The sequence below is a fragment of the Danio aesculapii genome, chromosome 19 (assembly GCF_903798145.1).
Source record: "Danio aesculapii chromosome 19, fDanAes4.1, whole genome shotgun sequence".
Lineage (NCBI taxonomy): Eukaryota > Metazoa > Chordata > Actinopteri > Cypriniformes > Danionidae > Danio > Danio aesculapii.
This window is the reverse complement of record NC_079453.1, coordinates 42,389,858-42,403,121: the sequence shown is the minus strand read 5'-3', so window position 1 is coordinate 42,403,121 and position 13,264 is coordinate 42,389,858. Positions and strand designations below refer to the sequence as shown.

General features: G+C 36.1%; 1 protein-coding gene across 1 annotated transcript in view; it reads right to left on the bottom strand.

Moving 5' to 3' along the window:
* The window catches only part of LOC130246323 (syndetin-like), a 382,903-nt gene that overhangs the window by 115,727 nt on the left and 253,912 nt on the right, over positions 1–13,264 (bottom strand). Inside the window, exon 22 of the mRNA XM_056479201.1 lies at positions 9,234–9,382. Coding sequence (XP_056335176.1) covers positions 9,234–9,382 — 149 coding nt within the window. The remainder of the gene's footprint in view (positions 1–9,233; positions 9,383–13,264) is intronic.

The following is a 13,264-nucleotide window of genomic DNA, read 5'->3' as shown; positions in this document are numbered from 1 at the left end:
GACTGTTGTACCGCCAGTGTATATGGAACAGGTTATAATTTATGGCTGTACGGTTACGCTTGTATAAATACAGCACTCTGAAGTAACAAGAGAACCTGTTTTGTCGCTTATCTTTCACACCCTCACGCCTGCTCTCTGCTCGACTCCGCAGCCTTCATTGATTATTCCATTAAGAAAGGAAGTACGGAGGGAGAATGGAGGGCCAAATAAAAGGTTGCACTGCCACTAACCTTCACAAGAATGGAAAAAAAAAAAAACTCAGTGGTTTTTAGTGCATTCTGAGCATGAGTTCTCCAGCGCTTTGATGGCTCAATGTGGTCGAGGTTTTGTGCATCAGCTGCAAAGCGATTCCAACGTTATGGATGTGATTTCTTGTTCAAATATTTCCCAAATGACGTTTTAAGAGAGCAAGGAATTTTTCACAGTATTTCCAATAATATTTTGTCTTATGGAGAAAGTCTTTTAGGTTTTATTTTAGCTAGAATAAAAGCAGTTTTTAATTCTAAGCCATTTTAAGGTTAATATCATTAGCCTCCTTAAGCAATATTGTTTCAACGGTCTACAGAACAAACCATCGATATACAATGACTTGCCTAATTAACCCTAACTCGCCTAATTAACCTAAGTTAAGCCTTTAAATGTCACTTTAAGCTGATTATTAGTATCTTGAAAAATATCTAATCAAATCTTCTGTACGGTCATCATGGCAAAGATAAAAGAAATCAGTTATCAGAAATGAGTTATTAAAACTATTATGTTTACAAATGTGTATTCAAATAATAGACAGGGGGCTAATAATTCAGGAGGGCTAATAAATTTGACTTCAACTGTATATAAAATATACAAACAGTTAAGTTTTGATGAGATGATTCTCATCTATGCTGGTTTTCAGAAAGATCTCCATACACAATACATGAATGAAAAAACGTGTTTGAAGCTAAAAGCATCTATAAATTATAGTGCAGAATTGTACAAAAACATAATGGCATCCATTATAAATATTCATTATAAAATAGTAGGCTATTAAATGTTGTTAAGAGGAAAAAAGTCATGTCAAGTACAGTGGGGGAAATAAGTATTGAACACGTCATGTTTTGTCTTAGGAATAATATTACTAAAGGAGCTGTTGATATGGAATTTGAAGCAGATTTTGGTAAAAACTCAAACAATGCAAACAAAAACATAAAACAAAACAAAAAAATCTGAAAAATGTGTTATGTGCAATAACAATGGGCAAAGACACAAGGAGAAAGTACTGAACTACTAAAACGTATTTAATACTTTGTATAAAAGGCTTTTTTTGGTGATGGCAGCTTAAAGACGACTCTCATATAGAGAAAGAAGTCACATACATTGCTCAGGTGTGATTTTTTTCAACTTTGACTTCAAGAGAGTAAACATCTTGATGGTTCAGTGGGTATTGTCTATAAAATCTGATCTTTATTTTGTATTTTCTATTGGATTCAGGTCAGGTGATTGGCTGGGCCATTCTACAGCTTTATTTTCTTTCTCTGAAAGCATTTGAGAGTTTCCTTGGCTGTGTTTTGGATCATTGTCTTGCTGAAATGTCCACCCTGGTTTCATCTTCATCATCCTGCAATGTAGATGTTGGACTGAAGCGGCTGATATTAATTTACAATCACAAAGGGCAGAGGGTTGCTGAAGAACTACTGAGAGATTTCAGCTGCTGTCTGGGCTTTCACTGCCTTTCTACACCTTCCTTTCTTCATGTGTTCAATACTTTTTCCCTCCGTCATTTAATTTAATTACACAACTTAATCTGTAAACTAATTGGATTTGTTTTCTTTTCATATATAGATTTCTTTAGTTGTTATCCACATCTAATGAAAATTTCAAGTCAACGGAAACTTTAGTTTTCTGAGAAAAATGGTGACGTGTTCAATAATTATTTCTCTCACTATATATACTCACTAAGGGTCAAAATGATCCAAAGTACTCGGATGAGCCTGTGTTATTAGTTTTACTGGTTGTTATCAGGGATTATTACACAGCTCTCTGGAATACTTCATTCTGATTGGTTAATCATGACATTCCAATGTAGGCTATATTCCCAAAGGGGGGCGGAGTATCCAACTCTATACTCAAGTAAAACTACAAGTAATTGGGGAAATTTTTATTTAAGTAAAAGTAGGGTGGCATGGTGGCTCAATGGTTAGCACTGTCGCCTCATAGCAAGAAGGACGCTGGTTTGAGCCACGGCTGGGCCAGTTGGCATTTCTCTGGAGTTTATACAGTATGTTCTCCCCGTTTTTGTGTGGGTTTCCTCCAGGTGCTCCGGTTTCACCCACAGTCCAGAGTACTATATAGGTGAATTTGAACATGCGCTATAGGTGAATTTGATTAACTAAATTGTCCGTAGCGTATGAGTGTGTGTGTGAATTTGAGAGTGTATGGGTATTTCCCAGTACTGTGTTGCTGCTGTAAGGGCATCCGCTGCGTAAAACATATGATAGAATAGTTGGCGGTTCATTCCGCTGTGGCAAGCTCTGAAATAGAGACTAAGCTGAAGGAGAATGAATGAATGGATGAAAGTAAAATAACAATCTTAAAAGTTACTCAAGTAAGAGTAAAAAAATTACTCGAAATATTAGCCAAAATAAAACAAATAAGACTTTCTGCAGAAGAAAAAAATAATATAGAAAATACTGTGAAAGATTCCTTGCTCTGGTAAACATCATTTGGGAACTATTTGAAAAAGAAATAAAAATACACAGAAGGGCTAATAATTATGACTTCAGATATTCACCAGATATCACTGACTTTTTCCAGCACAAAAGCTGTCCAAAATACGCCAAAACGCACAAAAAACGTCCAAAATATTAGATTAATATTTTTATTATATATTTATTTGTATGAATCAAAATTAACTTAGTTACTTTAACTGTCATAATTTTTTAACCACACAGCAACCAGCACCAGCAGTCACAGAACCACAACATAACCGGACCACATCAAAACACTGTCCACCTCTCACCCACACACTGCACTTAATGTTGTGTAGATACCACTACCTATTAGAGTATCTTTTACTTTAGAAACGGGGTATAAATTCTACCCATTTGGCATTTTAAATTCTTTTGAACATAATTAGGTGCTGCTTGTCAATCAGACAACGGCTTCTATGTTTCTTTTTACTGTCAATAGCGGACAAAATGATAGATAAAAGTGTCATGATAAACCGCTGCGAGTTTAACTGCAGGCGCTGAGTGATGGGGAGGGGAGTCAGATTTTGACACAACTTTCCTTCACCTCCTTTAGCGGGTGTGCACATGCGGTTTGCGCTATGCACTGGTCACTACTAACTGAATAGAGTAGCAGCAACAGTTGTGTTTTGTTAAAAAAGTTGTATATAAAATTTATGTTTCAAAACCACACAAATTTTGTCAACCCACCTATGTCATTTTTTACCCACACAATCAAATTCAAAACCCCCTTTGGTTTTGAAAACGCCCAATCTGGCAACACTGTTCAACTGCAGATAGTTGTTTTTTGTGTGTATTTTGTTATTATGCTTTGTTTCTATTTTTAGGAGTGACTTTGTAACATTCTGTCAAGGGTCTACAAATAAATATATCAATTCTTGGCTAATTTTGCCACATTATAATGTAATGTTGTTTAATGTGCATTGACCCTGTAAATCAGGGGTGTCCAAACTCAGTCCTGGAGGGACTGAAGTCCTGCATATTTTGGTTCCAACCAAGCGGCAACCTCCCGCTCTCCCTCGGGAAGCAATACGGAAGTAACTAAACTGCAATTCATCAAAATTCCGCTAGTCCTGGCTCCATAATAGAGCAAGTTGCAATTGAGCCCTCTGTTAGAATGGCCAACTTTACAGCAGAAAAAAGGGTGTTTGCAGCCTGTACAAAGAACGATTTTGGTTCATATAGCTAATATTACCCTCCATGACAACTGTGAGGGGGGTGAATTTTTTTTATAACTCATCCATTTCCTTTATATTAGGTTATTTTAAGTTTGCATAATTAAGGGCGTGGCCACTTGAGTGACAGCTAGGTCTCGCTGGTCGCCGTCACTTCACCTCAGCTGAATCCGGCAGATTAGCCACTGATCTCGGCATATTCATCGTATTTTTCTTTAGTTTTATGTGGCTTTACACAGTCAGCTGCCTTTTGGACTTATTTCTTACAATTATCAGATGATATGGGATGCTGTGTGCACTTAATTGTGCTCACAAATCATTCACGTGGTCTCCGTTTCCCATGTGAGTAAAGTTATATACTTGTATACCATCTCTATAAGTGTATTTGTTTTATTTAAGATCATTTATCATTTATATTTTTCTTTAGACCTGTAAAGCACTCCAGAACGTGACAGATTGATTAGCTGTAGGCTCTAGAACAGTCATCTGAAGCGTTGTCATACATTGTTATGCCTGGAGTTCATTAATAGTCTTGCATTACCAACACAGACTATATCTGAAGTGTTTGTTAGTAATTCGCGTTTTTCCTCCTGTAGAAAAACGTCATAAGAACAATGTTTAGTGGCTCAATGTATTACTACAGTGTTTTTGAAAGTCTAATCACTTTACTGATATAGTGTACAGCCAAGCACATGTGGTCAGAACACAAACAAGTCGCAGGTAATACAGTATCAAGCGTTTCTCCCAAAGTAAAGTCTGTCTGTCAGGTCTAAGCAAAGTGCCAGCAGGTGTCTGTTACTCCGCTCACTCTCCGCCTCTTTGCCCTTGTTTGGTATCCCGCCGTGGGTGCGATGACGCGCGAACAAAATGGCGACGGTTGGCCGCGCCTACTAGTAGCTTCTTTTGCGCTCTTCAGAAATCTATGGGTGACGTCACGGGTACTACGTCCATATATTTTACAGTCTATGGTTCCAACCCCAATTAAACACACCTGAACCAGCCAATCAAGCTCTTTCTCGGTGTACTAGAAACTTCCAGACAGGTGTTTATTGAAAGATGGAGCTAAACTATTCAGGACATCAGCCTTCCAGGACCAAGTTTGGACATCCCTGCTGTAAAAAATAAACTAACTATATGCCAGTGTAAAAAAAACAACACTGATGTAAATGTGAGCCTTAGAAACGGCTCTGCTGCACAATACTTGGCACAAATCGAACACCATCTGGAAGCAAGCAAAGCATCTATAGGGAGAAGCTGAAACTCTCTCTATGTGAACTTGTAAGGGAGTTTTCCCTGCTGTTGCACAAAGGCTTAAAGTCTTGCTGGAGAATCAGCCGAACAGCAGAAAGGTCAGAAAAGGAGGACTGGAAGGTAAGATATGGTTTGGAGGCCTCACAATTGGCTCTTCGGGATTCTTCAGGTAGCTTTTCCCCTGCGGTGTCAGGTCACGTAATAAAATGAAGTTGCTGGGCTGTTGCCAAAGCGGTTCAGCCCACCTCTGCAGACTCATCAGGAGGAAAGAAAGGCTTAATGGGGTTCGCTGATTAGATAACAACTGGCGCGATACCACTGATTGGGTTAGACGGGCTCAGTTGAAAGGGCTGCTGGGGTTAGATCTTCATCACCTAGCAACAGTAAAGCTGGATCATGAGATAAAAGTCGAGCAGCTTTTTCATGGAAATGTGTTCATTTGTGTGCTTCTGCTCCAGAGACAACACTCACACATACGTACAGTAGGATGCAGACACCATCTGTCTGACTGTCACAAATTTTTTGATCAAACGCGTTTAAATAAATAGTTCAGTCAAAATTTAAATTCTATCACTGTGTATTTTACAAACTAACACTTTCATATTGGGTTCAGTAAAAATACTTACATTCAAAAATGTGTCGATTAATAATATAATAATCGGGCGAAAAATAATCCTGGAAAAAAGGTAGGTTTAAACGTTAATTAAATCACTATACAGATTTTTTCATCACATGCGTTAAAGAAATAGTTCAGTCAAAATGTTATTTCTATCACTGCGTATTTTATATATTAACACTTTAAAATTGCGTTCAGTAAAAATACTTTCATTCAGAAATGTGCTGATTATTATTATAATATTCTCAAAAAAATAATCCTGGATAAATTCAGTTTTAATTTTAATTCAATCACTATACAAATCCCTATATATTTGAATAATTTCTGTGCACCATTGTATTTGAAATAGTACTGTTTTATAATATTACGATTTTTACTGCATTTTGATCAATGAAGTCTTTGTCTTTATATATACAGGGTATATTCAAAAAGAATTCCGCAACTTTGAAAATCTGTGTTTAATCAAAGAAACATGATGGAACCTTGGGTAATTAATCAATGTGAAAAGCACTTAAACTTCAGAGCTTCCTTAAATCGACATCTTCTTTGCAGAGTTCTCGATTTTCAAAGTTGTGGTATAGACAAATTACCAACCTACGTCACACATGACGTCACACGGGTCCCCGGTTGCAAAAAAGAGACCGGGTGGCAATAGTAAACATGTCATGTTGTGCAGTAAGATGCCAAATTCAAAGTCCAAAAATAGACAACTTAATATTTACCGTACACCATACTGCATTTAATGCTGACTGCAGACGTCTTTGGCTAAAAGGGAGCTGAATTAAGTGACGATCTAATTATAAATGCTGGACTCTGCAGTTCTCATGTTATATCAGATAAGTTCACGCTATGCTGAATCATACACATTACTTGTTTTTGATTGCAGCAATGATTTCAGCAAAAACAGTTACATATGGTTAATTAAACTGCGGACACTGAATGCTAAGAATGAAACGTGAAAGTGTAAGTTATTTAGGTAAAGTTAGTTTTATATTCACGCATTCATTCAGTGACAACTTGTGACACTCCCTATATTGTTTACCATGGCACTTTGAATATTCGGTCTGAAATAACCTGCAAGTGTGACTTAAACAACATTAACACAGTTTATTTGACTGTGAACAATGTTGTACTTTGATAGTCATTGGCTGCTAATATGATTTCGCTATTTAGAGTTTGCAAATAATATTTTTATGAATTATTAAGGAGAAAGTCCAAATGTGCGAATATAAAAACAACTTTTCCTCTATGTGTAAGTTCACATACCCTGCCGTACAGGTGTAGTTCGCTGTCAGAATGCAGTAGTTTTGCTTGCTGATGATTACCGCAGCCTTGTATAACGTCAGCTCCGTCTTTTTTCCTTGTCTTTGGCTAGGCAGAACCTTGGTTTTTAGCACTACAAAGTTTTGAATCTGGTAATCATGGAACATTATTTCTTGCACGTGACCACACATCTTGTTAAAACACTTGGAGCTTCAATGAGATTGTATATTTGGGGATGGATGCTTGGCCATTTCATCTTATCCAATATCCATTGGGAGGGTGCTATCGCAAATGGACCTGTCAGATGAACACTGCTCACTTTAATGTTAATTACTGTGCTTATCACTGGGTGACAAGCTGTTATAATACACTAAAAGCATTATGTGAATAATATAAATAATATGAAATTAATATAACTAATTTCCAAGACAACAACAAACTCTGTACCGCATCAGCTGCCATTCCTTTGCTGTAAATGCTGGCGCTCCCGGTTTTTTTCTACCACCTCCCTGCGTGTACATACTGAATGTTTACAAACATGGTAATTTGTCTATTCTTTTAGAATCACCCTATATATATATAAATATATATATATATATATATATATATATATATATATATATATATATATATATATATGCAATGTATAATAATATTAAAATAATAATAATTCATTACATTCAAATAGCGCCTTTTCTGGACACTCAAAGCACTTTACAAATGTTTGTGGGGAATCTCCGAATCCACCACCAGTGTGCAGCATCCACTTGATGATGCGATGGCAGCCATATTGCGCCAGACCACACACCTCACACCAGCTGATTGGTGGAGAGGAGATGATGAACAGAGTCATGAAGTCAGTTGGATGGTTAGGAGGCCATGATGGACAGAGGTCAGTGGGCAAATTTGGCCAGGATGCCGGGGTTAAACCCCTACTCTTTTTCGAAGGACATCCTAGGATTTTTAACGACACAGAGAGTCAGGACCTTGGTTTAACATCTCATCCGAAAGATGGTGCTCATTGAGCAGTATAGAGTCCCCTTCACTATACTGGGGCGTTAGGACCCACACAGACCACATGTTAAGCGCTCTCTGCTGGCCTCACTAACACCACTTTGAAATTAACACACTAACACAACATAGAAAGTGCAAAATCCACTGAGAAACTATTTTACGAATAAAGTAAATACAAATACAATACAAAACAAGATATTTAGCATTCTGTTGTCACTTTACATAAAAGAATTTTCAAATTTGAACAAGTGTGAATTACATTTAATTTTGTTCATTGATTTCGAACCAACACAGGGATCACATGTTAAATAAATATTGTCACAGAATTGAGGCGTAAACTCGTACAACACAGGCCCTTCCAAAAATAAAATTGATTTATTTATTGGCTGTCTTAGTCGTATCACTTTAATATAAATACTGTACATCTCTCTATATTTAGGCTAAAACACTGCTTCCATTTTAGTTGTGTTTTATTTCTTTTGTTTTGATTTCCAAAATGAATCCACATTATACTTAACAAGTTTACAATGATAATAAAGCTTGTTATCAAGTTGTTAATGATTTATGAAGGAATTATAATGCTTTGTTTATATTTAACTTCATTTACAAGTCGCAGGGCATTTAAAGCTACGGTATATTTCTGTCTATTCGCACCCCATCACTGTGTGCCCCCTAGTGGCATTGCCACAAACTGCTGTTAGATCTAAACACATTTTCGAAATGCCATTGTCCCACGGCAGTATCACACATGGCGGTAGTGGTCATTTTGAACTGTCACTCACTGTATGTGTATGCGTGTGTTCATGTTTGTGACAAAAATATATGTAAATCACAACAACAACAACTATTTAAATATTTAGTTGGTATTGATCTTATTCTCCGATGCGGAAGTGTGCTCGTTTTTGCGATTGTTTTAGTACTTCCAATTCAGTTTCCTATAGGAGAAATGACTAGAAATAATCTACTCTAACGGTAAACTCTACAAACAAGTGTGTTCATGACTATACTTAAAAAGTATAATAATATAATAAGAAAAGATCAGTTTGCAGCATGAAGCTCTTTTTAACGTTTACAAATCAATGGAAGTGAATGAGAACGGAAGTCTCGCACCAAGAAGATTCCAAAGGCAGCACCTGCTCAAACGTAAAGAATGAGGTCAATAGAAATATAAGCTGATTTGAAGTAGCTTACAGTGATTCAGTGGCGACGACTCTCTCAGCCAGGCCATAGAGTGTTTCAGTGGCAGTCAGGATCACCAGCTGACTGAGATGGGGACTGGGAACCTTCTCTTTCCTTTCCTCAGGAGACGCATGAGGACCTGCGCTCTCACCTCCAGACTCCTGCAGGACAACAACACTCATTTACACTGATCCTGTCTCATTTGAAATAATCATCATCGATATGTGATCTAGTGTACTTCAAACTATTTGTTTTGATGGTCACCATTCTGTTGCCATTATGCAAATGTATCGATATGTATTATATCTATTATGGCTATCCAATAAATCATTTAAGCATGGATATCGAATGTGTGTGTCCGCATATCGCAGGATATGCAATGTTGAGTAGGGATTATAGTTGATCAACAATTGAGAACACATGAGATTTGTGGAGTCACTGCAAAGTATAACCATAACAGAGTGGAATTTTAGCATTTGCATGTGTTTTAAAGGCTTTTCAAGAGACTGTGAAGTATTCGGGTTCAATAACATACAGCATATTTAACATAATGAAGAACATTTTTTCTGACTTATTAACTGTAAAACCCAACAGTCAACTTTATCAAATGTAAATAAGTGTAGTTAACTCAAAATGTACTGAAATTCTACTCATTTGAAAAGAGTTTTGAACTCAGGGTTGAAGGTAATGAGTTCATTAAATACCTCATCACTTCAACTTAAATGGAGTAAGTTCACAGTACTCATATAGATTTGTTTTTTAACTCAAATGGTTTGTAGCAATCGGTTTCCTCAAACAGGTTTGAGTTGCCTTAACTTATTGGGTTTTACAGTAGTCAGCTGGTTTGAGTTCGCTTCTTTTTTAGGTTTTACTGTGCTCAAATTGCTTCGTTTACTCAAATGGATTAAGTTCACAGTACTCATTAGGATTAGTTTTTGAACTTGCAATCGATTTCCTCAAATGGTTTGAGTTACCTTAACTTTTTGGGTTTTACAGTGTACAATGAAGACTATACAGTATTATTTTACAGTTCATTATTCAATTGAATACTGTTTGACTACAGAAAACTATACAGCACTTTTTATTTGACTTTTTCCTCTGCTCTGTTGTAATTATTCTTGCTTGCAATTTGTTTATTATTTTTTATACATGATACACACACTTACAAAAACACCCCAATCAATCTAAATTAAGCAAACTCCAAAAGTTTGTTGGAGACAATGTAAAAAAGAGCATTACCAGATGTTATGCAGACAGTTTTGATAATAACAAGCACAAATATTGATTGATTTATTTATTTTTGATTTTTTTTCAATAGAAAGCATAACTACATATTGCCAGAAAACTGGCTATTTTGTTTGAATTCATATGATTTCATTCTTATGAATTATGAAAACATAAGATTTTTAACAAAAGGCATGTCCCCAAAGCGCACCTCTAAATCGACTCCTCATTGAACAAAGATCAAATCATACTAATCATAATAAACATGTACCAATGAGATTAATACAAATATGCCACTCAATCAAAAAGTTATGAAATGTGATGAGATTGCATCGGAAAACACACAAGATGGCTTGAAGATCACAGATAAACCATATTGTTACATTCTTGACTCGATTATCTTCACATTTCATCAGTCAAAACATCTGTATCTGTATCGCTTTATGACCACAGTGTACCCATTTTCTGATGGCTACTTCCAGCAGGATAACACGCCATGTCAAAGCGTGAATCATCTCAGACTGGCTTGAACATGCCAATGAGTTCACTGTACTCAAATGGCCTCCACAGTCACCAGAGCTCAATCCAATAGAGCTCCTTTGGGATGTGGCAGAACGGGAGATTCGCATCATGGATGTGCAGCCGACAAATCTGCAGCAACTAGCGTGATGCTATGAAGTCAATATGGACCAAAATCTCTGAGAAATATTTCCAGTACCTTGTTGAATCTATGCCACAAAGGATTAAGGCAGTTCTGAAGGCAAAACTGGGTCCAACACGTTACTAGTAAGGTGTACCTAATAAAGTGGCCGGTGAGTGTACAGGTATATAATAATTGTTTTAAATATGTTTATCATGAAATCCGGTGAATTGCCTCAAACTGTTATCTTATTACACAAATTTACTGCTCAAATATATGGAGAATTAGTGACGAGAGTAGATTTCTTCTGTAAAATATCCTATTCACCCTAAGTAAGAATTAAACACCATAGCATTCACCAAAAACCTAACTTTAATCTACTTTATTATGAAAGATCTGCATTTTAGAAGGAAAAAGCTTTCCTTTCCATTTTGCACTATTAAGTTAAATCTACTTTTTATTACCAGAAAGTGGAGAACTACCTCAGAGGTTTAGCGTTACAATAAAAGTAATGAGTCAATGAGCTGTTGAATGAGACCAAACACATCATAAACACAACCACAAATTAAATTTAACGAGTAACTAACGCTAATGCTTTGGCCATATGTGAATATGTACTGTGGTTTTCCATCATTCAGTGCCTGCCAGTGAGGCAAAACTTCTTTATTTACTATATTCAAGAGTCCTTTTTCTCTAAAATAAACCATGACGTGACCAAATGACTCACAAATGATGTGAATTTACTCACATTGAGTCTAATCGAAATCCCATTTAGATGGTGCATTAACACAAACAGCACATTATAAAACAGTAATCATTTCATTTAGCCTTTGTTAAAACATAATTCACTCCAAATTGAAAATTCAGTTATCACGTTGCTGCAACCACATATTTTCTACCTTGATTTATTCTCTCTGTTGAAAAACATTTTGTAAACATGGACTTGAGTGATTGAACATTTTTTGAACAAACTTTTCATTTTCAGTTGAATGCTTTAATCAAAAACTGCAAACCATTTACTAAATATGACCAAAAAACTTAACAAACAATCTGTGTGTTGTGAAAACAGCCTTTATGACCGTAAGGAATCATCTCACAAAACATGAAAATTGGTTTGGGATATCACAACAGTGCAATGCGATTTGATCTTTGCCATTATTATTCAAAGCCTTATTTCCCAATGTCCTTACACAAACCAATTCAGGTAATATGTGATTATTACTGGAGCGCTGCCTTCGTGGATACGCATCACATTCTACATGAATTAATAATACAGCTAGATTTGGTACATGTGTAGACATTTCCCTGCAGATTGCAACGAGACACATCCCAGTCTGCAAGCATTGTTTCTATTTAATTGCTGTTAATATATTAAATTAATACTTTTAATTACTAATTCTCTGATCTAATCAGTAGGCATCAAACCTCTCATAGAGTCACATGAGCCACTGCTAATGGTGACTGTCTTGTAAGTGTAAAACCACTTTGGTCAATCTGTTTTCTCTGTTAAGGGAACCAAATTGTGGAATGATTTACCTGCTAGCCTAAAATTAAAAAGTGATACAAATGTTTTTAGTAGTGTACTTAAAAATAGTTAAAAACAAAACAGCAGTGTTTACACAAATAGTCTACTATTAGTTTGTTTGATCATGCAGCCTTTGCTTTTGCCTAATAGCCATTTTATGTAAAGATTTATAATGTTGTGTATATGTATCTATTTTATTTACATTTTATGTCAAGCCTAACGTGGAGAGGTGTTGAGAATTAGCAAGTCTGCTAAAACACTTAAACAAATGCATTTGATTGTCCAGTGTAATTGTAATGACCATGTCAATATATAGTTGGAGTCAGAATTATTAGCCCCACTTAGATTTTTTTTTTCTTTTTTAAATATTTCCCAAATGATGTTTAACAGAGGAAGGAGATTTTCACGGTATGTCTGATAATATTTTTTCTTCTAGAGAAAGTTAGACGCCGTTTCTATTTCTGCGACACATGATTAGCTTGCGTCGCATGTTTTGTGTGCACACGCAACGTTTCGATTTGCACGCCTGACATTTTCGATTTTTTTCCGTGACATTTCGATTTTAGACAGTTTCTATTTCTGCGACACATGATTAGCTTGCGTCGCATGTTTTGCGTCTTATTTGTTTTATTTTGGCAAGAATAAATTTTCATT